Raw genomic sequence first — 24349 nt, 5'->3', positions numbered from 1 at the left:
AAGAGATACACCGTGACTTGCAAGTCACCGCCAGGTGCTGGTTTTACAAAAATGGCATCTCACCCTTAACCGCCCCATGAGTTCCTTGAAATTGCTGCATTTGCATGTTAATTTCCCATTAAACAGGCCACAGAAAGTTAAGTCTGTAGTTAAGCCATTGAAATTAACAGCGTATGTACCCTTTTAACAATGTGATCATTGTTATTGATGGCCAATCAACCTCTCTTGCCCAAAAAGTGAACAAGTATAATTTCTGAGGGAAGTTCATCGACCTGAGATGTCATACTTGTTTCTCTCTCCACAGGTGCTGTCTGACCTGCTGAGTATTTCCAGTATTTTCTGTTTTTATTTAATTATAAGTGTGGAGTCTTTTTCCTTCAGGTTGTGAATTGTTTTAGGAGATTTTTAAAAATGGCAAATTTTTATCTTACCTTTTCTTTCTACCTCTTTCTCTCTCTTCCTAATCCAATCTTTCTTTCCCTCGCTTTATTTCTCTTTCTGTACCTGATTTGACATTGAATTCGCCCCCTTTAATTCACTCTCCTTCTCAGTCCTTCCTCTTTTTAGTTCACAATCCTTAAATCTCATTGGTTGAGGAGATACACTATCAGTCCTGTTGTTCATCACGGTCCTAGATGTCCTGTCACTCTTGTTGTCCCATTACCCGCTCGCACTCCCAGCAACTTTGTGGGCAGAACATTTAAAAACCTAAACATGCACGAGCAAGTCTAACTAACGGGGAACACCGCGAGATGTCCCGCTCCAGCAAAATCTGGGCCATAACCGGGCCAGCCAGAAACAAAGATGAGGCTGATTAGCTGGAAATTGCTGATGTTCTTGTGCCCATAATCAATGTTGAAAGTATATCAGCTTTTATGGCCAAAGGTTTAAGGTATGACTTCAAGTTCATCAGCATGTCTTACATTTACCAACTTCAATAATCTTAATATGCTTTCAATTACCGGAATCAAATGCAGCTAGGATTGAAAACCATTTAACTCTTGGCTTAGCAGAGATCAAGAAATAAATACTGACACAAAATAGTATCTGCAACACTCCTTTATTTCCCTCACTTGACACATGCAGAACAATGATATCGGAGTGATCTTCACAAATAGCTCGTTGACTTGGCTTCAGGAGTACAACAGCACAGCATTAGTGGGATTTGACTGACTTCAACATAACAGAGCCCAATTTCAGAATTACACTCTCAAAGATTATACTGTGTGCTACCTGATAGCAAATGCATCCTCTCTAATTGAGTTTATATACCAATAAAAAGATCTATGACCATCGTTTTGGATATAGTTATAATGTTGGGTCAAAGTTTAATCCTTTCTGATGTCTGGCTTTGCCTCTCCTTGCAACCATTGATGATGCCATCTCTGTTCTGCCTCCAATTCATCCACGATTGCCCGTGTCCCTGCTTCATCCAGCAGCTTCTGTCTTTTGCTTTGTCCCATGCATGTACTTATTTACTCTCTCTTAGATTATGCCTCGATTATGCTTAATCTGTGCTGGGAATAGCTGGCTGCCTGGCTCAAGATAGCAGCACACTGAAGCGATAGCGCCTAATTTTGTTCAGTCAACTCGTTTAAATAATTAGCATCCACTCCAAGCACAACTTTAGCCTTGTGCCAACAGCCAGCCTAATGGGGATGCATAGAATCTAGACAGCAGCTCAAGGTTAACGAAGTATGCACTTAAATGTATGTTGCTCAATATGGGAGAGAGGCAGATATTGCTACAACATTTATAAAGCTTCAAAGTTGCTTTTAAATATTTGTAAGCATTTGCCAAGGCTGGGGGAGGATAAGGAGAGAGAAGTACCAGGCAAAACTGAAGTGAAAGCACCTCTAATGCAGAGACAAAGTTTATAGGCAAGTGGTAGAATAGCATAGCCCAAGCTGTGCGATGTTTGGCAAAGTGAAGATGCTGCTTGTGTGAGTTGGGTGAGAACAGGTTCGCCCGTTTGGTACAGAACATGCTGGTGAGGCTCAGTGGCTCAGTGCGCCGGGGGCATCCTGTGGCTGGCAAGCTGATGCCCTCCTTCCGCAGGGTAAATGGTGCGTGTGCTGTCCGTGCGCGTGCAAGCAGTGCCGCTATCACTTGCTCGGTGCGTCTGTGGACTGCTGACGAACTGATTTGTCATGTCACCATCGGTGGCTTGGAAGGATCTGTAAGCTGGTGTAAAAGCTTAATAATAATGGAAGAGGTGCCTCTGTGGTACAAGTTGTGGTCCAAGAGATGGCATAGCCATGTGGTAGCCCTTTATGAAGTGGAGGTAGAGAAGAATGGGCTGCTCCAAGAGGTGTAGAATGGACAGACTGTGCCAATAAATGTAGGCTCTGGGGTAAGGGTGGACATGTACATGAGGAACAGAGGCACTTGCCTTCCTTTCCTCCTCAGAAACCACTCATCCTCCCCCAAATCGCCAAAGCAGTCCCCATCGCACTTTGTTTGCTGCAAGTGATATAGCTAGCAAGTTGGTTCTAAGATATTGGTTTGGAAATAAAAGTCTTGTAATGCAAAATATCAGCCATAAACAGCGAGAAATATTAATGCAGGAGTAAATTTTCAGCCAAATCAACAAACTAAATTTTTTTTAAAAACGAACTTGACAAGCAAAAGTTGAAAAGTAACACTCACCTTTAAGAAGCCTACTCCCACAGGCCTGGCCATCCTGCCACAACAGTTTGAAATGGACGAGTAACGCTGGCGGTAAAGAAATGGTGAGACAGGCCCAGATCCAACCAGGGACCCATTTACATCAAACCTGGAGCTTTAAGGAGTACTACACTGGCCATCAGCAGAGCCTCAGAAACACTGGTTTCTTTCTTCAATGGAAAATGCAGTCTATTGCAAATGAAGTGAGCTAACCCATGCACCGGACTTGCAGCTCCTGGCCAGTGCCTCTAAAAGTGGCTCTTGTATTTCCGAGTGCTCAAGAATATAAATGATAGATTTGACTGGTCAATACTTCATGATTCCTCTCTCTGAGCTGAATTGCGTCTTCATTAGTCTGAGTTACATCCCCCATTCCAATTAACGATCACCCATCACCCCTGTGCTTTCTGACCTACATTGGCTCCCGGTTAAACAACGCCTCGATCTCAAAATTCTCATCCTTGTTTACAATTCACTCCATGGCCCTCCCTATCTCTGAAATCTTTTTCAGCCTCACAACCCTACAAGATGTCTGCGCTCCTCAAATTCTGCCCTCTTGAACATCCCTCATTATAATTGCTCAACCATCGGTGGCCGTGCCTTCAGCTGTTTGGGCTCTAAGCTCTGGAACTCCCTCCCTAAACCTCACCACCTCTCCACCTCTCATTCCTCCTTTAAGACGCTCCTTAAAACCTACCTCTTTAAACAAGCTTGTGGTCATCTGCCTTAATTTAATCTTTTGTGGCTCGGTGTCAAATTTATCTGTTTGTCTTGTAACACTGTTGTGAAGCGCCTTGGGATGTTTTACTGTGTTAAAGGTGCTATATAAATAAAAGTTATTATTTCTGGCTTTGCTTTTAGCTTATGACATGTCTGTTGATAAGAATCGTCATGCTGATACATCTATATACAAAGATGATCAAATAATTCCAAGGAATGTACAGGGCTGTTTACAAGGAATGTTTTATCCCAATCCTATCCTACTGGCTTTGTTTCTACTTTTCCCACAAATCCCTTCCTCAGTAATGGGGAGAGGTTTGATATATTGCTTCATTGCAAGAATACCCAGACCTTTCTGTTTATTTAAAATTAAGTCTTCATAATAAGCACATGGTTTTAAATATCCTTCTGGCTTCACTTTTATTTTTCCTACAATGCGCTAAGCAGCGAAGAGTTAACTACTATATACTTTCAGGAGAATAACCTGTGTCTGACTGGAAACTTGCACTACTTATTCAGTTGCAGTTACAAAAAGTGCATTGGTTTACTGACTGTATTGTGCTCTCTAAAACACACACACAAACTTGTAAAGAGCCAGCTTCTTATAGCTGGAGACAAACTCAAAATTAAATATTGATAATTATGATATCAATATTACATATATACTTTTCCAATGATAATGGCTATATAAATATTATATATAATGTATACAGTTCCAATCATCGACAATCGCCTCAGGAGTTTTCTTTTAACTTTAGACAGATCACAAACATAAGTAGAATTTCATCTAGAATTTGATCTAGAATACTTTCCTTTTAGATTTTTCTTGCGGCATCAGTAATGTCCGCCTGGGGTTGTTCCTGACTGTCTGCCATACCAAAGATTAACGGACTTCCGGAGAAACAGCGCAAACGGCTTTTTTCCAGCAATCTTCCACCAAAGTTACGGCAGGCGATTGGGAGAATTCTTAACCTTATCGGACTCTTTGAAATACTGTAATGGTCATCCCATAGCGCTTTTTAAGGAGCCCCTCCTGAGACTTCAGCACAAAAATCTAGGCTAACACTCCAGTGCAGTGCTGAGGGAGCGCTGCACTGTCGGAGGTGCTGTCTTTTGGAAGAGACGTTAAACCGAGGCCCTGTCGTAAAAGATCCCACGGCACTGTTTTGAAGAAGAGCAGGGGAGCTTTCCCCGGTGTCCTTGCCAATACTTATCCCTCAACCAACATCACTAAAAACAGATTAGTTGGTCATTGTCACGTTGCTGTTTGTGGGAGCTATGCACAGATTGGCTGTTCCTTCCCACAGTACAACACTTCAAATGTACTTAATTGGGTGAAAAGTACTTTGGGGCATCCTGAGGTCATGAAAGGCGGCTATATAAATGTCTTTCTCACGACTCGCATGAACCAATTGACGTGCTGCCCGCAGCAAAAGGAACTGCAGGTTATTCCCCGAGTGACGTTACCTGCAAAAGACTGTCTCGGACTTTGAGTCTCCCATCAAGATCTGCGACACTGCCCGGGCTAATCGCCTTCACCAGCACAGCAGTTCCATTGTCACCACCCACCAGTGCAAAGCCCAAACCACCGTTTTTTGGTTTTTCCAATTCAATGTGGATTATAGAGCTCTGCCAGGAGATAAAAAGGGTAGCTGTGGTTTCATTCAACACCTCCAGAACAGTAGAGGAGGAGTGAGTCTTCAGTAAGATATGGTTAGGTCCTGTTACTGGGTTGACAAGACAATTATATATAAAGAACAGCCATTCAAAATTTACACAGCATTCAGTAACAGCTTACTACTTACTTCCCAGAGCAACATTACGCTGATGAATGCATGCAAAGTTATACGTAAAATAAGAAATACTGTAAAGTAATAATTCCTGCAGCTAGCAGGAACGCCGACAGTGTTACACTTATAAACACATTTTTGAAAAACAGGATACCTCAGATTCTGAAGGCAGAGTAGAGTTAGCTTGAGATCGCACATAGGGCTGCTTTCCTAAAAAAATATAATAACGTGAAAAAAAAAACATCCAAATTGAACAACATTGTTTACGCTCGTCTTCAAATTGCTCCGTGGCCTTGTCCCTCCCTATCTCTGGAATCTCCTTCAGCTCCACAGCCCTCAGAGATACCTGCGCTCCTCCAGTTCTGGCCCCTCGAACAGCCCTGATGTTAATCGCTCCACCATTGGCGGTCGTGCCGTCAGCTGCCGAGGCCCTAAGCTCTGGAATTCCCTCCCCTAAATCTCACCGCCTCTCTCTCCTCCTTTAAGACGCTCCTTTATACACACCACTTCCTGCCCTAATTTCTCCTTATGTGGTGCGGCGTTAAATTTTGTTTGATAACGCTCCTGTGAAGCGCCTTGGGATGTTTCGCTACTTTAGAGGCGCTATATAAATTCAAGTTGCTGCTGTTAACAGAGTCAATTCCTTGAATCGTAGGGAGGATCAACCTTCGAACCAATTCTTGCTTTTTCTTTGCAAGGGGTAAATATGTGGACTGAATAGTTACAGCAATCAGCATTTAATGATTTAAATTGAATACAAACAGCAATTTATAAATACTTTAGTATTTATCTACATACTTCAAACATCTGTTTACCATATATAATTTTCCCTTGAGAGAATCTTTGAAAGCTCTGTATACCTATGCTAATATTCTGGGATTTCTTACATTACAACAGTGACTACACTCCAACAGTATTTCATTGGCTGTAAAGCGCTTTGAGACATCTGATGGTCATGAAAGGCGCTATATAAATACAAGTCTTTCTTTCTTTCTTTCTCTCTTTCTTTCTCTCTTTCTCTCTCTATTTCTCATTCTCGTTCTCTCTCTCGTTCTTTCTCTTTCTTTCTCTCTTTCTCTCTCTATTTCTCTCTATTTCTCATTCTCTCTCTCTCTCTCTCTCTTTCTTTCTTCTTTATAAACCAGACTTATTCATTTTATAAAAACATATATATTAAATGCATTCAAATACTTTTCTTTAATCTCTGCTGAGAATTTGAATAACTTACAACCTTGTAGTAATTCACGTCGTTTCCAGTTCTGTGTTGCCTTTCGCTGTTTCCTTATTCTAAATCAGCTACTTTTACGCCCTGACTCTCTTCGGCCTCCGGGCTCACTGTTACTCAGCAACCTCTCAATGCTACTTGTCAGCCCAGGGGGCAATCGGTCAGGCACTGGATCAGATGCAGAAATGTGCACCAATACCACAGCCGGAGACAAACAGCTTGGTAATAATTAATCCTCCTAATAAATGGGAGCGGGAACTCAACAAGTTCTTCCTTCAGCAGACAGTCTGGTTGCTGACGCGGAGAGAGAAGATATATAGAACTGAATTAAAACAACGGGAAGGCCCCCTTACCATCGAACGTCCGCCGCTTCTCCTGTTCAAGCTGGCTTTGTCCTCCTTTTAATGTCAGCTTATATTCACCAAAGCCTTAAGTTCACAAAGAAAAAACATGTATAATTCACAACTCGCACAAGAACCGAAGAAAGCAGGTCACCATTTAACCTGAGACAGGTGATCGAACCCTTTCCCTGGGCACTCACTCGGCAGATGGCTCCCAATGTCTCATTTGGAATTCCCTAGCCAATTCCGCCTTTAGTTCCGTGCCTCCTTGCTTTTAGTTAAGCAGTAAAGGATCAGGAAGCTAGACTTCCCCAGACAGGTTAGTAGGTGGGTATGTGGAATGAGTGAGTAATCCTTCCATCTCTGTGAGATTCGTTGCATCAACTTTCCAATCACTGTTACTCCCGAACTTCCTCTTCGAAGAATATCAAAGCTCTGTGATTGGATGACATCATTGGGAGCACTTGCTGTACTAGGAACATGGACTTGTCACATGCCTTTAATAGTAAATCTTCAGGAAAAAAATTATACTTTAGTGTTCATTGTGCCTATGTCTATCACTCTATTAAGTCCATACACCAAGACAACATCTACTCTGAAAGCTTCCTTGAAAATGCAGCATCACATCCGAAGGCCATCTCCCATTCTCCTTAAATGACTGAAGATTAGGTGCAGTTGGCCATCATGCAGTGGGTCAGGCTTGATGGACCACATGGTCTTTTCCTGCCCATCAGTTTGCTATGTTCTTAAAATAAACCCTAAAGAGGAATGGAACAAGTGTGTCAGCTCGTTTCAGCTGGTAACATTTTTGCCTCTGGGACAGAAGGTTGAAGGTTTGAGTCCTGCATCAGGGTGTTGATCATCTAAGCCGACACTTCAGTACAGCACAGATGGATGTGTCATTACTGGTGGTGGTGTCCTTCAGATGAGACGTTAAATTGAGGTCCTATTTGCTGATTGAGGTGGACATTCAAGGTCAAGTGTCAGAATTTCTCCAGTGTTCCTCATCTACAGTCCTCCTTCATCCAATATCACCAAAAAATACAGACTCATTGTTTGTTCGCCTCTTGTTGTGGGATATGGAATAACAAGTGTGTTTCCTACATAATAACAGTCGATAGGTTTCAAAAATGACTGCAGTGCTTTGAGATGGTTTGACATGAGACAGCACTATCTCTAAATGGAAGAAATAGGGAGGAAAAAAAATCACACAACGCGAGGCAATCACACATACAGAATTTTTGCACTTGCCTTTTAGTGCTAAACAGATTTTACTTTTCTTTTTGTTTGTAGTTCCTGGAAATTAAGGGAATAAAAGATAAAAAGACAACACAGTAAGTGAAGAAAAGGAGGGAAACAAAACAGAGTTACAGATGTAGAGAGTAAAATAGACAGTTGACAGAGCCCGTCCTGATTCCAGAGGGACACAGCAGAGCCTGCAGCTCTGCTACTTTTATAGATTACAACTTCAGTGTTTGCACGAGTCTGAATTCAGAGCCAGAGAGTACTCAGGAGGTTTGCAATAAATAAAGGGCTATGTTAGCGCCCCAGAGGGATGGCAATGTTGGCGGTAAGCACTTCCGGCCGGGCGAGCAGCATCCTGCGCCCCGCTGGGACATTCGGTGCCGGTTTCGAGGGGGCGCAGAGCATTACTGCCCGGAAGAGGCGAGCCGGTGTGCAACTCGATATTTGGTTGGTGTCCGACCCGTAGCGCCATGCAGCGTGGCCCGGTCGGAACACCTGTGGAAGATGGCGGTCCGAGCTGTCGCGGCAGCAGTGAGATATGTAATGCCGATCTGAGGTTTTTAACTTTGCGATTTATGTTGTGGTGGTGTGAGTAATGTAGTGGGGGTGTTTTTTGGTGTGTTTTTTTTCAGATTCTTTTTCGGGCGCTCTGAGGCCGGCTGTTTACCTCGGGATTATCATTTGCTCAGCTGGCTTAGCGCCCTAAAAGAGGTGTGGAACGCCTCCCTTAGCGCCCCGCTCCACACTCAGGGCCCAGCTGGTGAATTTTGCAGTTGGAGGCGCAAACCATTTACCGCTCCGCCCGGGTTAATGCCACAACCGAGGCGCGACTGAATTTCCACCCCAACGACATATTGGGGTTTAAATTCAGAAGCACGAAATTTTCAAAGGATTAACTGCCCTCAGATTCATACCATAACCATAGCTAATTCCTCAGCCATTGGTACTTGCAAACTCCTTGGAATCCACTTGATGTTGAATACTGACAAGGTCGTCCCTAGTATTAGATATTTTAAGATGCTCACTTATATCTGCAATCTTCCGAATTGTGGAACAGCTTGGCACAAATGTGACCAAGTATGTCCGTTTATTAATCAAGGTTGGCTGTCCCAATCTCCTACCCCGCCTCCCCCCCCCCACACCAAACGCAATCAGTCTTGATGGGGTTCTGGGCTTTGGTTAACCACAGTCACAGGATTGGTGCAGGACTAGACAAGAACCGAGACAGACAAGATTTAACAAATCACTGGATCAAGTGACTCACAGCCAGCTTGTAATGAGGTGCATTGCTATATGCAAATAAGAATGGGTTATTATAAATCTAATCCTGTGCAGTGTCACACAATTGTGAAAAACGTGATACCAGATGTCGTGATCAGTAAATGATTATTCAATTTTGCAATGTGATTGTTAGCATAATTCTGTGTCATTCATATCTGACTTTTAAAAGGTCAAAGGAGAGTCACAAGTACTTTTTGTTCAAAATCTTCTCTCTTTTACAGAAGAAAATAATATGCAATTTTTTCAAAAAGTGTTGATTTTGATGCTGGACACAGACAGTCAGGCCAGGTCTCCCTCGCCATTAGTCCACTCCGATGACGGCGCTGAGAGGGAGCACTCCTGTGCATATCACAGCTGCTCCCTGGGAAACGGTGTGGGATCAGCCATAGTTTCCCACTGGCCTGAAAGATGTTCTAAAGCTGCCTCACCCTGGGAAACCACACGCCAAGTCGGAAAGGCAAATATCCTACCCGTTGTCATGGTTTCCTGCAGCGACCAGCTCCACATCAGCCCTTGGGCTTGTCTAAAGTCAACCCCTCCCCTCCCCGAACACTGCTTCCTATGGAAACGCTTCCTTCAGTGATGTCACCAGAGCGGCCTAGCAGCAAGAGAGGCCTAACTCGAGGGCCCCCTTGTCAATGACACAATTGCCATTTTGTTTTTTAAGTCTGAAGAAATTTCGACTGAGTATAGTCTTTGATAAAATGCAGAGCACTTTCATAGAATCATAACATCATACAGCACAGAAGGAGGCCATTTGGCCCATCGTGACTGTGCCGGCTCTTTGAAAGAGTGATCCAATTAATCCCACTCCCCTTGCTCTTTCTCCATTGTCTTACAAATTTCTCCTTTTCAAGTATACATCCAATTCCCTTTTGAAAGTTACAATTGAATCTGTTTGCACCACCCTTTCAGACAGTGCGTTCCAGATCACAACAACTCGCTGCTTAAAAACAGTTCTCCTCATTTCCCCTCTGGATCTTTTGCCAGTGATTTTAAGTCTGTGTCTGGTTACCGACCCTCCTGCCAGTGTAAACAGTTGTTCTCCATCAAAACCCCTCAGAATTTTGAACACCTCTATTGAAGCCCCCTTTAACCTTTTCTGCTCTGAAAACAACCCCAGCTTCTCCAGTCGCAATACATAACTGAAGTCCCTCATTCCTGGCTGCATTCTGTTAAACCCTCTCCAAGACTTGACTCCCTCCCGAAAGTGTGGTGCCCAAAACTGGACACAATACTCCAGCTAAGACCAGACCAGTGATTTACTAATAAACCAACTAGTTCTTAATAGCAATGTGTTGTTATGAATTCTTAAGCCAAGAACTCATGAAGCAAATACATTACATGTTGCTGACCTAATACATTCACACATGAATTATGAGATGGATAGCTGACCTAATACATTCACACATGAATTATGGGATGGGTAGCTGACCTAATACATTCACACATGAATGGAAGAGCAGAGAATTCTTACATGCTCTCCTTAAAAATAAAAATAGTTTGGTAGCCAAATGTCAAAGCTAAGAGGATCAAATTAACTGATCTCCAACATAATTTCTTCATTGCGAGTATAGCGAAACCTAGAAGGCATCTGGTACTGAGAGAGCTGGAGCGGGGCTGTCTCCGACATATTCCTATGTAACTAGCCTGCTGCCTGTATTCAGTCAGCGAAGCCTCAATTAGGCCTCGGTTATTGCTGCCAGTGCAGAGACAGCTCTGTCTCGTTTATGTCGCTCCCGCGGAGATCACAGTCTTCGCACAGGAAAGATTCGAATCATTGCCGACCACTTAAACCTCCTCCTCCAGAGAATAAGACACTGTCACTCAGTGCGGTTGAGAGTAAATTATTCTAACTCGTATCTGAAAACTCGCTCATTCCCTCCCCCTCACAGGGAATGACTCTAACGTGGTTATTAGCAATAATTGTGGCTTGAATATTGGAATGAATGGAGCCAAATTGAATCATAAGTACCATAGTTTGTTTTCTATGAGGCAATATTTAATATGCCACACCGTTATAAATCACTGGTTAGGCCTCAGCTCAAACCTGGCGGGTGGGTGGTTAAAATTGCCCTGGTTCTTACCTGTCTGAAAGCCGTCATGATCGCAACCTCTGGAATTTTAACCTGCTCTCCTGAGCAGGCAGCAAGGACAGGCGCCCGGAGCCAACAGGGTCCTTCTTTACATATGCATGTTGCAGCCTGATGACATCATCGAGGCCCGACTGTAATTTTAACTCGGGCCTGAGTGGGGAATCCACCTTGAGTTAAAATCAGAGCCAATCTGGGCGCACACTTTAGGAAGGATGTCAAGGCCTAGTTGAGGGTGCAGAGGAGATTTACCAGAATAGTACCAAGGGCGAGGGACCTCATTTATCTGAGAGACTAGAGATGCTGGGATTGTTCTCCACACAACAGAGAAAGATTAAGGGGCGATTTAATATAGTGTTCAAAATTATGAGGGGTTTTGAGGGGAAACTGGCAGAAAGGTTGGTAACCAGAGGACACAGATTTAAGGTAATTAGGAAAAGAATCAGAGAGAGAAGGAAGGGAATTTTTTCTCTCACAGCGAGTTGTTGTGATCTGGAATTCACTGCCTGAAAGGATGGCAGAAGCAGATTCAAACAGTAACCTTCAAAAAGGAATTGGATGAATGCTTGAAAAGGAAAAATTTGCAGGGCTATGGGGAAAGAGCTGGGGAGTGGGACTTACTGGATATCTCTTTCAAAGAGCCAGTACAGGCACAATGGGATGAATGGCCTCCTTCTGTGCAGTATCGTTCTATGATCGCACTCCCCTGATCCCACGCGCATCTCTAACCTCGAAGCTCCCTCTCTTTCTGTCTGGCTGTCTCCCTCTATCACAGCCTTTCCTGTCTTTCCCTATTTTGTAGGTCAGTGTTCTTCTGAACTTTTCCCTCTTTTTTTCCTTGTCCGCTCCAAATCTCCTGCCCTACCTGTTCTTCCTCCTCCCTGCTTCGTCCTGTTGTTCATAGAGATTGCAGTGGGAGGAGCCCAGTCAGCCTGTGCTGGTGTTGGCTCTTTAACGAGAGTTACATCTCCATTCTTTTCTTGGATACTTTACGATCTTTGGTTTCAAATACTTATCCCATTCTTTTTTAAGTAACGTCATTGTCCCTGTCTCACGAGCCTCTTGTGTCAAAAGCATTCCAATTGTGTGAAACATTTCTTCGAACTTTTCTCCCTTTGTTTTACTTGTAATCCCGAGCCGAAGCCCCTTTGTTACTGATTCCCTCGACTTCAAAATTCTCGTCCTTGTTTTCAAATCCCTCCATGCCCTCCCTTGACCCTCCCTATCTCTGTAATCTCCTCCAGCCCCACAACCGCCCCCCTCCCCCCGCCCGAGATGTCTGTGCCTCTAATTCTGCCCTCCTGAGCATTCCGGATTATAATCGCTCAACCTTCTGCTGCCTAGGCCCCAAGCTCTGGAACTCCCTCCCTAAACCTCTCAGCCTCTCTTTCCTCCTTCCAGACGCTCCTTAAAACCTACCTCTTTGACTAAGCTTTTGGTCACCTGCGCTAATTTCTACTTATGCAGCTCGGTGTTAAATTGTTTAGCTCATAACACTCCTGTGAAGCGCCGTGGGATGTTTCGCTACGTTAAAGGCACTATATAAAGACAAGTTGTTGTTATTGTTGATTGTGAACCTGTTTAAACCAAGGCTCATCGTCCATTCTGACTCATTCTTTAACACGACAATGAAGCTGTGGGACTCATGACTTCTCTCAGTCTTCTTTGTGCGACAGTGTTCGGGCTTTTACAACTCAGATTTCTGTCACCTGATCCGTACTTCCTAATTTTTCCCTTTATATTTTCAGCCCTAGTGATGTCCTGCAACCAGGGACCTTGGGCAGCGACGGAATGGCCATATGCAGAATCGGGAGTGCCCCCATTAATGGTCCCATCGCGCTGTACTAACTCCTTTTTGCCACGAGGATCCAGTGGAATCCTGCCTCTCTTTGCAGGACCCAGTCTGTCAGAACTTGTTTTGTGTAAGGTCAATCATCATATCTCTCGTCCATTAGGATGTGCTGGTATTGGAGATTAGACGGGGCAATGGGAATAGCAGAAAGCAGACAGGTTGGTTGCATTCCATTTGAGAATTGGCCAGAACAATGGAAGCCCCCAAGCAGTATCACACATTAACTATCTAGGATTGGATAGGTCATCCTGCTTCTTGTGTAATGTTAAGGCAGGATGTCAGGTTAAACGGATTAACAGTTAAACAGTTAAAGATGGTCATTATGTCTGTTATGTCCTTACACTCTACTGTAAATCAACACGAGGCACATACTGGAGACAAGGTCACTCTGTGACCTGTACCTTTATTCACAGGACCAAGGAGTGATGACCCTGTGTGGGACCTCCCTTTATATCCCTGGATGACCAGGTGAGGAGTGTCTCCCACAAGTTCACCCCCTGTGGTCAAGGTGTACATTTCTTAGGTGTATACAGTGTACAGTGTTGTTACATGAAGGTTACAGTTACATGAAGGTTACATACATGACATCACCTCCCCCCCCCAACATCTTTGGGTCAAAGATTGAGTCTTTCAGGCGGTCGATGCTCTCTCGTGGAGCGCCGCAGTTGGGGCTCTGGTTGTTGAGCCTTGGCATGCGTCTCTGTCACCTGTGGTGATTCCGCTCATCCGGGCTGGCCGCAGGGACTGTGCATGCTGCTGAAGGTTCTTGTTGCTCGTTCACTGGCGGTGATGTGGGCAGCATCTCATGATCTTCCTCAGGTTCCTCAGTGTCCATGCTGAACCTTTTTTTTACTTGGTTCAGATGCTTGCGGCATATTTGTCCATTGTTAAGTCTGACCACTATGACCCTATACCCCTCTTTACCAATTATAGTACCCTCAAGCCACTTGGGCTCCAAAGCGTGATTAAAAACAAATACAGGGTCATCGATTTCTATACATCTCCCCTTTGAGTTACGGTCATGGTACTCATTTTGGGACTGGCGCTTGCCCTCAACAATGTCTGACACGACAGGATGAATGAGGGACAGCCGAGTTTTAAGTGTACGTTTCATGAGTAGTTCCGCGGGTGGGACTCCCGTGAGCGAATGCGGTCGGGACCTGTAGGCCAGCAGGAGGGGCGATAGGCGGCATTGAAAGGAGGGTCCTTGAATCCGGAGCATGCCTTGTTTTATGATTTGGACCGCACGTTTTGCCTGGCCATTGGAAGCCGGCTTGAACGGTGCTGTCCTGACATGTTTGATGCCATTACCCGACATGAACCTCCGGAATTCATAGCTAGTGAAGCACGGGCCGTTGTCGCTAACCAGGATGTCCGGCAAGCCGTGGGTCGCAAAGACCGCACACAGACTCTCCACTGTGGTGGATGTCATGCACGAATTCAATATGATGCACTCGATCCATTTCGAGTACACATCAACAACAACGAGGAACATTTTCCCCATGAACGGGCCCGCGTAGTCTACGTGAATATGTGACCATGGCTTGGTGGGCCGCCACGGGCTGAGTGGTGCCTCCCTGGGGGCATTGCCCAGCTGGCCACACGTCATGCACCTGCGAACACAGTGTTCCAGGTCTACATCATTTCCCGGCCACCATACATGTGACCGGGCAATGGCCTTCATTAGCACAATGCCTGGGTGCTCACTGTGGAGTTCCCTGATGAATGCTTCCCTTTCCTTCTGGGGCATGGCTAACCGGCTGCCCCATAGTAGGCAGTTGACTTGGATGGAAAGTTCATCCATCCGACTGTGAAACGGTCTGACCTCTTCAGGGCATGCTCCGAGTGCGGGCGCCCAATCCCCAATAAGGACACATTTCTTAATCAAGGATAGGAGGGGATCTCTGTTTGTCCAGGTTTTGATCTGGTGGGCTGTGATGGGGGAGCCTGCGCTGTCGAAAGCATCGACAGCCTACGCCATCTCAGCGCTTTGCTCCGCTGCCCCTCAGCGCAATTTTCAGTGCCTGGCCGGTGCCGTGTGGTGTAGTCATATGCAGCCAGCGTGAGAGCCCATCGCTGTATGCGAGCTGACGCATTGGCATTGACAGCTTTGTTAACGGGGATGTTAATGGCTTGTGGTCCGTTTCTAACTCGAACCTTCTGCCAAAAAGGTACTGGTGCATCTTTTTCACCCCGTAGACACATGCGAGTGCTTCCTTTTCAAACATCCCATATCCCCTTTCTGCTTGGGAGAGCAACCTGGAGGCATAAGCCACAGGTTGGCGTTGGCCCTCATCATTACTCTGCTGCAACATGCACCCAACCCCATAGGATGATGCATCACATGTCAAAACAAATTTCTTACTGGGGTTGTACAGGGTCAACAGCTTTTTAGAACAAAGCCGGTTCCGCGCCCGATTGAAAGCCTGTTCCTGACATTCCCCCCAAAACCAATCGCAACCCTTACGCAGGAACACATGTAGTGGCTCCAACAATGTGTTTAAGTTCGGCAGAAAGTTCCCGAAATAGTTCAATAGTCCCAGAAATGAATGCAACTCTGATGTGTTGCCGGGCCTGGGCGCGCAACGGATCGCCTCCGTTTTGGATTTGGTAGGCCGGATCCCGTCTGCGGCAACTCTCCTGCCCAAAAACCCGACCTCTGGGGCCAAAAACACACACTTGGACTTCTTTAGTCGCAGGCCTACCCGGTCCAGTCGGCATAGCACCTCCTCCAGGTTGTGGAGGTGTTCCTTGGTGATTCGACCTGTGATAAGGATGTCGTCCTGAAATACGATTGTTCCAGGAATGGATTTGAGCAGGCTTTCCATGTTCCTTTGAAAGATAGCGGCTGCTGAACGAATGCCAAACGGACACCTGTTGTAAACAAACAGCCCCTTGTGCGTGGTGATGGTGGTCAGTAGCTTGGATTCTTCAGCCAGTTCTTGGGTCATGTAGGCCGAAGTGAGGTCCAACTTGGTGAACAGCTTGCCATCTGCCAGCGTGACAAAAAGATCCTCCGCTCTCAGAAGCGGGTATTGGTCTTGTAGTGACACTCGGTTGATAGTGGCCTTGTAGTCGCCACAGATCCTGACCGAACCATCCGTTTTTAGGACAGGGATGATGGGGCTTGCCCAGTCGCCGAATTCAACGGGCGAAATTGTGCCCTCTCTTTGCAACCTGTCCAACTCACTCTCAATTTTCTCCCGCATCACATACGGTACAGCTCTGGCTTTATGGTGCACTGCTGTGGCGTCCGGGGTGATGCGCATCACCACTTTGGTACCTTTGAAAGTACCGATACCAGGTTGAAATAGTGACTCAAAATTTTGTAGTACCTGTGAGAATGAACTTCGCTCCACAGATGAAATAGTGTGCACATCCCCCCATTTCCAGTTCATCTCGGCTAACCAGCTCCTCTCCAAAAGCGCGGGACCATTTCCCGGGACAATCCAGAGTGGCAGCCGGTTCTCTGATCCATTATGTGTGACCACCAACATTGCACTGCCCAGCACTGGGATGATCTCTTTTGTGTACGTCTGTAATTGCGTGTCAATGCGTTTTAGTTTGTGTCTGCTGGCTCTGAGTGGCCACAGTTTCTCGAATTGTTAGACACTCATAACTGACTGGCTGGCCCCTGTGTCCAGCTCCATGTGTACCAGGATGCCGTTTAACAGTACTCTCATCATCATAGATGTCGACTTTGTGTATGAGCTGTGGATGTTTGCCACCTGAACCCGCTGAACTTCAGCATCCATTGCTGTGTCACAAGCATAACCCTGCCTTGCAGACCCCTCTTGTGGTTCATCCTCTTCATAAATCAGCCTCGCTGTGGGCTTCCTTCTCATTCTGGCTAAATGTCCACTGAAGTTACAATTTCTACAGATAAATTGTTGAGACCTGCAGGTTTTTGCAGCATGTATGCCCCTGCACTTCCAGCATGTGCTGAGATTGTTGTGAACGAAAGAGCTGTTACCAGGCATTCCTCTCTGATTGTCTCTTTGATTACTCTTGAGCACTCTGTTAGTGGGTGTCAATGGCCCCATCCCGGGACGTATTGTCCCTTGTGATGGTGTAAATGTCCGTTCAACCTGCCATTGTCTCTGTTGAGGACCCACCCTAGAGTCTGTTACTGCCTGGTTGGTGTCGAATTGCCCTTGCCTGCCTGCGGGGTTCTGAGTCGCGGTTACCATGTTAACTTCCTGCTCCATCGCCACGTTGGGAGCAGAGTTGCGCGCGTATATGATCTTGGTTTCTTCCTCCCCCACCATGAAGGTTTGAGCCATCAATGCCGCTGCTTCCAAGGTCAAATCCTTGGTCTCAATTAGCTTCCTAAAAATACCGGCATGACCAATGCTCTTAATGAAGAAATCCCATAACATCTCCCCCCTACAGGTGTCTGTGAACTTACAGGAGCTGGCCAAGCGCCGAAGGTCCGCAACAAAGTCCGGTATTCTCTGCCCTTCCCGACGTCGGTGCGTATAGAATCGTTGTCAGCCCATGTGTATACTGTTCACTGGTTTGAGGTGCTCACCGATCAGTTTGCTGAGCTCCTCAAAGGTCTTGTCCGCCGGCTTCTCGGGTGCGATATGTCTTTCATCAGCGCGTACGTCTTAGGTCCACAGCTGGTCAGTAGATGCGCCCTTCGCTTGTCAGCCGCTGCATCTCCCAGCAAGTCCTTCGTGACAAAGCTCTGCTGGAGTCTCTCAACGAAATCGTCCCAATCCTCACCAACACAGTACCGTTCCTCTGTGCTACCGGTGGCCATTCTCGTAAGTCGTTGATTCCCATTTCTCGTTGCCAAATGTTATGTCCTTACACTCGACTGTAAATCAACACGAGGCACATACTGGATACAAGGTCACTCTGTGACCTGTACCTTTATTCACAGGACCAAGCAGTGATGCCCCTGCGTGGGACCTCCCTTTATATACCTGGATGACCAGGTGAGGAGTGTCTCCCACAAGTTCACCCCCTGTGGACAAGGTGTGCATTACTTAGATGTATACAGTGTACAGTGTTGTTACATGAAGATTACAGTTGCATGAAGATTACATACATGACAATGTCAAAGTCTGGTGAAGGAACCTCACTTCAATATAAATTCTGGGCATCATGTGATATGACTCACATTCAAGGGGAGGATGTTTTTGGACATGTGACAGATGACAAAAGAGATATACAAGAGAATGGGTAGCAGCCTTCTAGAGGGGAGAGCTCTCAGGCCGGTCAGAAGTCCAACACCTATGGAGGCCCAGTTTGATCACCTTGGGTCTGCAGGAACCTAGGTTGTGAGTCTATTGTATAACCCTAATAGTTATTACACATAGTTCACATGCCAGACACGAGACTCCCTAAGCAATTGCACTATGCGAAGCTCCTTCACGGCAAACGAGCCAAAGGTGGGCAGCCTCCGTAGGTGTGGGACCCTCAAAGCCTCCATAATAAAGTGCGACATCACCACCGACACCTGGGAGTCCCTGGCCGAAGACCGCCCTAGGTGGAGAAAGTGCATCCGGGAGGGCATGGGGCTCTTCGAATCTCAACGCCGTGAGCATGAAGAGGTCAGGCGCAGGCAGCGGAAGGAGCGTGTGGTAAATCAGTCCCAGCACTCCCCTTCTCCCGACGAATGTCTGTCCCACCTGTGACAGGGTCTGTGGCTCCCATGTTGGACTATTCAGCCACCAAAGAACTCACTTTAGGAGTGGAAGCAAGACTTCCTCGATTCCGAGGGACTGCCTATGACGATGATGATATACTATTGGTGTCTGAGTAATAAACTTGCATTTGGATAATACGCTCGAGCCTGAATCTCAAGGAATCATTTAATTGAGATTAAGAGATTTCCTTACACAGTCCTTGCCGTCGCTTCTCGAATTAAAAAGTTTGCTTCGAATGCTCCAGTAATTTCACATCTATCAAAAGCTCAACAGTCTCTTCAGTGCAATCTGCTAATTAGTAACTACAGTTAATAATTAAGTTTGTTTGAGTTTTCAGGATGCCATTATTGTCTTGAATCGATTAAGCATGCTAATAAATTCAATGTGAGTCGGAAACCCTCTACTTCAAGGGGCCAAAGCTAAGCCCAACTGTGTCAGTTGCACAGATGCCGGAGGATCACTAAATTGGATGTGCAGCCCCCAAGGCATGTTTTCGGCCCATTTCCTTGTGCCCATCACTTCTCAGCTGGCTGCATTTTGCATATGAGAATGACTGTGCATATTTGATCCCATCGCTTCATCAGGTTTCAGAATGCTTGCAAAACGATTTCATTAAAGACGGGGTGTGGGTGTGAGTTGCAGTCACTCCACCCAGTGGGACAAAGTTGACCCAAAGTCCCAGGGGTCGAACTTTGGTCCCGTCGCTTTTGATTGCTGATTTCAATGCCAGGCGGTAGGTGCCGCCTCAAACTGCAAAATTGAGTTTTTCCGCCCAAAGATGAGGGAGCGGCGCTAAAAGTGGCATTACACATCCCCCCCTCGGGCACCAACAGAGCGGCATCTCAGGAGGCCGACCGAATTTCCCGACGGTCGGCTGCCGGTATGCGAGGTATGAAAAATGAAAGAAAAAAAGTTTCCCACACTTTCCCTCACCTATACCCACACTTCCCCACTGGTCCCATTGATACATAAATTAAACACAACCACTTACCTTGATCCCTGGACGCCCCCGCCCCGGGATGCCTGATGATCCGCACCTTTCCCAGGCTGTATGCACGCCTGCCGGTAAGGCCACCATACTCACTGAATTTCAGAGCAACGGCGGCAAGGGGGCATTGCACGCTCGATGATGTCACCACGTGGGTGGCGGCCGAGTGCGTAGCCGTATGTCTTGCCGCCGCCCCCACCGCCCAACTACATTTCCCGACAGACCAGTGCCGATGGTAAGGACTTAGCTGCCGGTTAGCTACCCCTCTTCGGTGGTAACGGGTGGCATTAAAAAACGAATTTCGCCCCCTCCCCTCCAAATGCTGCAGTACCACCCCCTTCCCATTCTGCCGCCATCTTCCTGGTGGGTCTCTGTGTGAACAGTCAGGTGACCACCTGCTTTAGGCGGGCAGCCTCATTCAAATATGCTAATCTGTGTCCTACGGCAGACACACAGGAGCCGGCCGCAATTTCTAGGTACCAGTGGGCGCCAGATTGGTAATCACCGGACTAATGCAAATCAGGCTCGGCCCTCAAAATGGCTTGGGCCTCTTGGCAGGGTCTTTGGGCAGGGGGCTTACAATCACAGTGCCCCTTGCAGCCGCTCGATGTGCGCCCAGAGTTAAAATCGACCGTTTAGTCACCTGCCGTTTGGACTGGATCGCACTTTGAGATTTTGAAGCCTCTTTTCAATGGGCACAACACAACTCCAAGTACAATCGAGCACTTAAAGGGAAAAAGTTTGGATATTGCTTTCATTTTTGTATGATTTTTTTTATTACAAGTTTTATAACTTTTTAAAATTTTAATTTTATTTGGGGTAAGTTTTTGTATTTGGTCATTTTGGTAAGTATTTTTTATGTGTGCCTGGCAGGTGGTATTGGCTACGCTCAACACTCAGTTCCTGCCCACTATATCCCTGCAATGTAGACTGTAAGTGCGACATCTATAGGACTTCTGCTGAACAGGCACTTGCCCCAAAATCAAGGCGTCCAGGTACAAGCTACAAGTTCCCTTTCTGGGCATTAACAATTACCAAGTCATTAAAAGGATACTTACACTCTTAAATACCAGACTTAACTATCTGCGGCAAATTTAATGAGAAATTAATGTGAAAATCCAGCAAGTTCTTAAAAATAACGGGGAGGCGAAGGGTGAGGTGCCATTTGTGTAAATCGACCAGCAAGTGCTGACGGTTCGCAGTTCGTGGCACATCTCCTGATCCCCTGAATTTGCGGGCCGATTTACGTATCAATAATGGAGTGTGTCGTTAACACGCCGCTATTTTTCCAGTAAGATCAGGCCCAATGCTTTAGAGTTGAAGTGGGACATCTTTCCTGTAATGTGGTGACCAGAACTGCAAGCAGTACTCTAGTTGTGGCCTAAGCTAGTGTTTTATACAGTTCGCGTATAACCTCCCTGCTCTTGTATTCTATGCCTCGGCCAATAAAGGCAAGTATTTTATATACCTTCTTAACCACCTTATCTACCTGGCCTGCTACCTTCAGGGATCTGTGGACAGGCACTCCTAGGTCCCTCTGTTCCTCTACACTTCTCAATGTCTTACCATTTAATGTGTATTCCCTTTCCTTGTTAGCCCTCCCCAAATACATTACTTCACACTTCTCCACATTGAATTCCATTTGCCACTGTTACAGGAAAGATGTGATTGCACTGGAAAGGATACAGAGGAGATTTACGAGAATGTTGCCGGGAGTGGAGAATCTTAGCTATGAGGACAGATTGGATAGGCTGGGTTTGTTTTCCTTGGAACAGAGGAAGCTGAGGGAAGACCTCAATGAGGTGCATAAAATTATGAGCGGCCTGAATATAGTGGAAAAAATGGGCCTTTTTCCCTCAGCAGAGGGGTCAACAACTAGGGGGCATAAATTTAAAGTAATTGGTAGAAGGTTAAGAGGGGATTCGAGGAGAAATTTCTTCACCCAGGGGCTAGTGAGAGTCTGGAACTCACTGCCTGAAAGGGTGGTAGAGGCAGAAACCCTCACCACATTTAAAATGTACTTGGATGTGCACTTGAAGTGCTGTAACCAGCAGGACTACGGACCTAGAGCTGGAAAGTAGGATTAGGCTGGATAGCCTCTTGTTGGCCGGCGTGGACACGATGGGCCGAAATGGCCTCCTACCGTGCTGTAAATTTCTATGATTCTATGATTCAAGACACACCTTAAAACCTACCTCTTTGACCAAGCTTTTGGTCACCTGCGCTAATTTCTACTTGTGCGGCTCGGTGTCAAATTATTTGTCTTATAATACTCCTGTGAAGCGCCTTGGGGCATTTCACTACATTAAAGGCACTATATAAATACAAGTTGTTGTTGTACATTGCAGCCTGAATATGTGTCCTGTCGGGGCTGTGCAAAACACCATGACAGAGGTTCAGATCGTGTGAGGGCTTGATCTGGGCAAGCAGTAAATGTGGAACAGGTAGATTTTGTGAGATGCATACACGGGCATGTAACTGGCTTGTGATATTGTTGGGCATCCTCACCGTGCCAGGTTCCTGACAGGACGCCGCCTTCTCAAATATCTGTTTCCGCACCCCCGTGGATACGATACCCAGTGTCGAATGTGGTCCGTACCTCCTGCTGGGCGGGGTGCATTGCCCTGGGGAAGCTGCTGCAGATGACCAACCAGAACCCTCCTCGAGCACCAGCTCACTTCACCAGTCGCGCAACAGAAGGCGGGGTGTTGCACTGCTCCCCCGCCATCCAGCAGACTCCGTTTCACGCTTCCACATTGTATTTTACTTTCCTTACCTTCCACTCACACAGTCTCGGGGACGGCTGACAAATCTTTCAGTATTCAGCCTTCCTGGAGGCTCCCCCTTATGTGACCACTCACCTTTAAGTGGGTGCATCCTGTTAAATTTTGGCGGAAGGCTTTTACTGGTGAGGCACACTGCATGCCGCACTCAGTAATCTGTTACTCTCCCTATGTCTGGGCCAATGTGTGTGCATGAAGCATGTTCAAATTATTTATTTGAGCTGACCCTGCGGATTTAGGCAGGGCCAGCGCACTGTGCTTATTACACACTCTGTGCGCAAAGTGATTGCGTCACATGATCCAAGAAGAGGGCCGGTGTTTCTCTAAACAATGTATTCTATCCACACGAGATGCTATTGAATGGCTCCTGTGCAGCTACCTGCAGACACAGCATAATTGACCTCTCTTCACCCCGTCACCATCTGATTAATTACCACATCAATCACTCCAACCTACTTTTTGAGGCTATAAAGGCCATTCTTTTAATGGCCTTGGCTGCTAAAACATGCAGTCTACACTTTGCCAAAGGCGTATGTGACAAGACGGAAGGGATGGGATGTGAAAGGACTTCCATCGTAAAGTGGCCAAGCTCAATCTATCCACTTTGTTCATCCTAGTGACCCTATTAACGTTCGCAGAATCAAAATCCACTTTTTCAGCTTTTGTCATATTTGACCCTGAAATTAGCTTTCAACCACATATCCGCAGCATAACTAAGACCGCCTATTTCCACCTCTATAACATCGCCCGTCTCCGCCCTTGCCTCAGCTCATCCGCTGCTGAAGCCCTCATCCATGCCTTTGTTACCTCTAGATTTGACTATTCCAACGCACTCCTGTCTGGCCTCCGACATTCTACCCTGCGTAAACTAGAGGTGATCCAAAACTCGGCTGCCCATGTCATAATTCGCACCAAGTCCCATTCATCCATCACCCTGTGCTCGCTGACCTACATTGGCTTCCGGTTAAGCAACGCCTCGATTTTAAAATTCTCATCCTTATGTTCAAATCTCTCCATGGCCTCGCCCCTCCCTATCTCTGTAATCTCCTCCAGCCCCACAACCCCCCCCCCCCCGAGATGTCTGCGCTCCTCTAATTCTGCCCTCCTCAGCATCCCTGATTATAATCGTTCAAACATCGGTGGCCATACCTTCTGTTGCCTAGGCCCTAAGTTCTGCAACTCCCTGCTTAAACCTCTCCACCTCTCTACCTCTCTTTCTTCCTTCAGGACGCTCCTTAAGCTTTTGGTCACCTGCGCTACTCATGCAGCACGGTGTAATAATTTTTATCACATAATATTACTGTGAGGCACCTTGTGACGTTTCACTACATTTACGGTGCTATATAAATAAAAGTTGTTGTTGTTGTTACCTTCCATTAAACTCAGAATGGGCAATGTCACTTGGAACTCCTACCATCGATACCAAAGACTATAGGCTTTCAAACAGGCTGGGCAATCCATGAGAAGGATGTTGGTGGGTGGGGGGGCGAACCAGCGGGTCTTGTGAGGTCATTGGGTTTCTGTCCCTTGCATCAGGTTTCAGAATTTTTCTGCATTCGTTATCCTGATTGCATATTATTTCTGCCCCACTATACTAACAAATAGCGACATTTTCTACAATGATGCTACTGTCCCTTTGGGTCACTTGGAAGCTCGGACAGGGGACTTTGGGAGCAAATCAAAAATTATCATCCTTGTTTGAAATCT

At 46.2% G+C, this 24349-nt stretch overlaps 1 protein-coding gene across 1 annotated transcript in view; it reads right to left on the bottom strand.

The window, feature by feature from the left end:
* ptpn20 (protein tyrosine phosphatase non-receptor type 20) overlaps window positions 1-24349 on the bottom strand; it is a 473076-nt gene that overhangs the window by 87612 nt on the left and 361115 nt on the right. Inside the window, exons 37-40 of the mRNA XM_070865389.1 lie at window positions 7995-8039; window positions 6756-6830; window positions 5332-5387; window positions 4855-5016 (exon numbers count right to left, since the gene is read on the bottom strand). Coding sequence (XP_070721490.1) covers window positions 4855-5016; window positions 5332-5387; window positions 6756-6830; window positions 7995-8039 — 338 coding nt within the window. The remainder of the gene's footprint in view (window positions 1-4854; window positions 5017-5331; window positions 5388-6755; window positions 6831-7994; window positions 8040-24349) is intronic.

The sequence above is a fragment of the Pristiophorus japonicus genome, chromosome 22, assembly GCF_044704955.1.
Source record: "Pristiophorus japonicus isolate sPriJap1 chromosome 22, sPriJap1.hap1, whole genome shotgun sequence".
NCBI lineage: Eukaryota > Metazoa > Chordata > Chondrichthyes > Pristiophoridae > Pristiophorus > Pristiophorus japonicus.
This window is presented reverse-complemented; position numbering and strand designations above follow the sequence as displayed.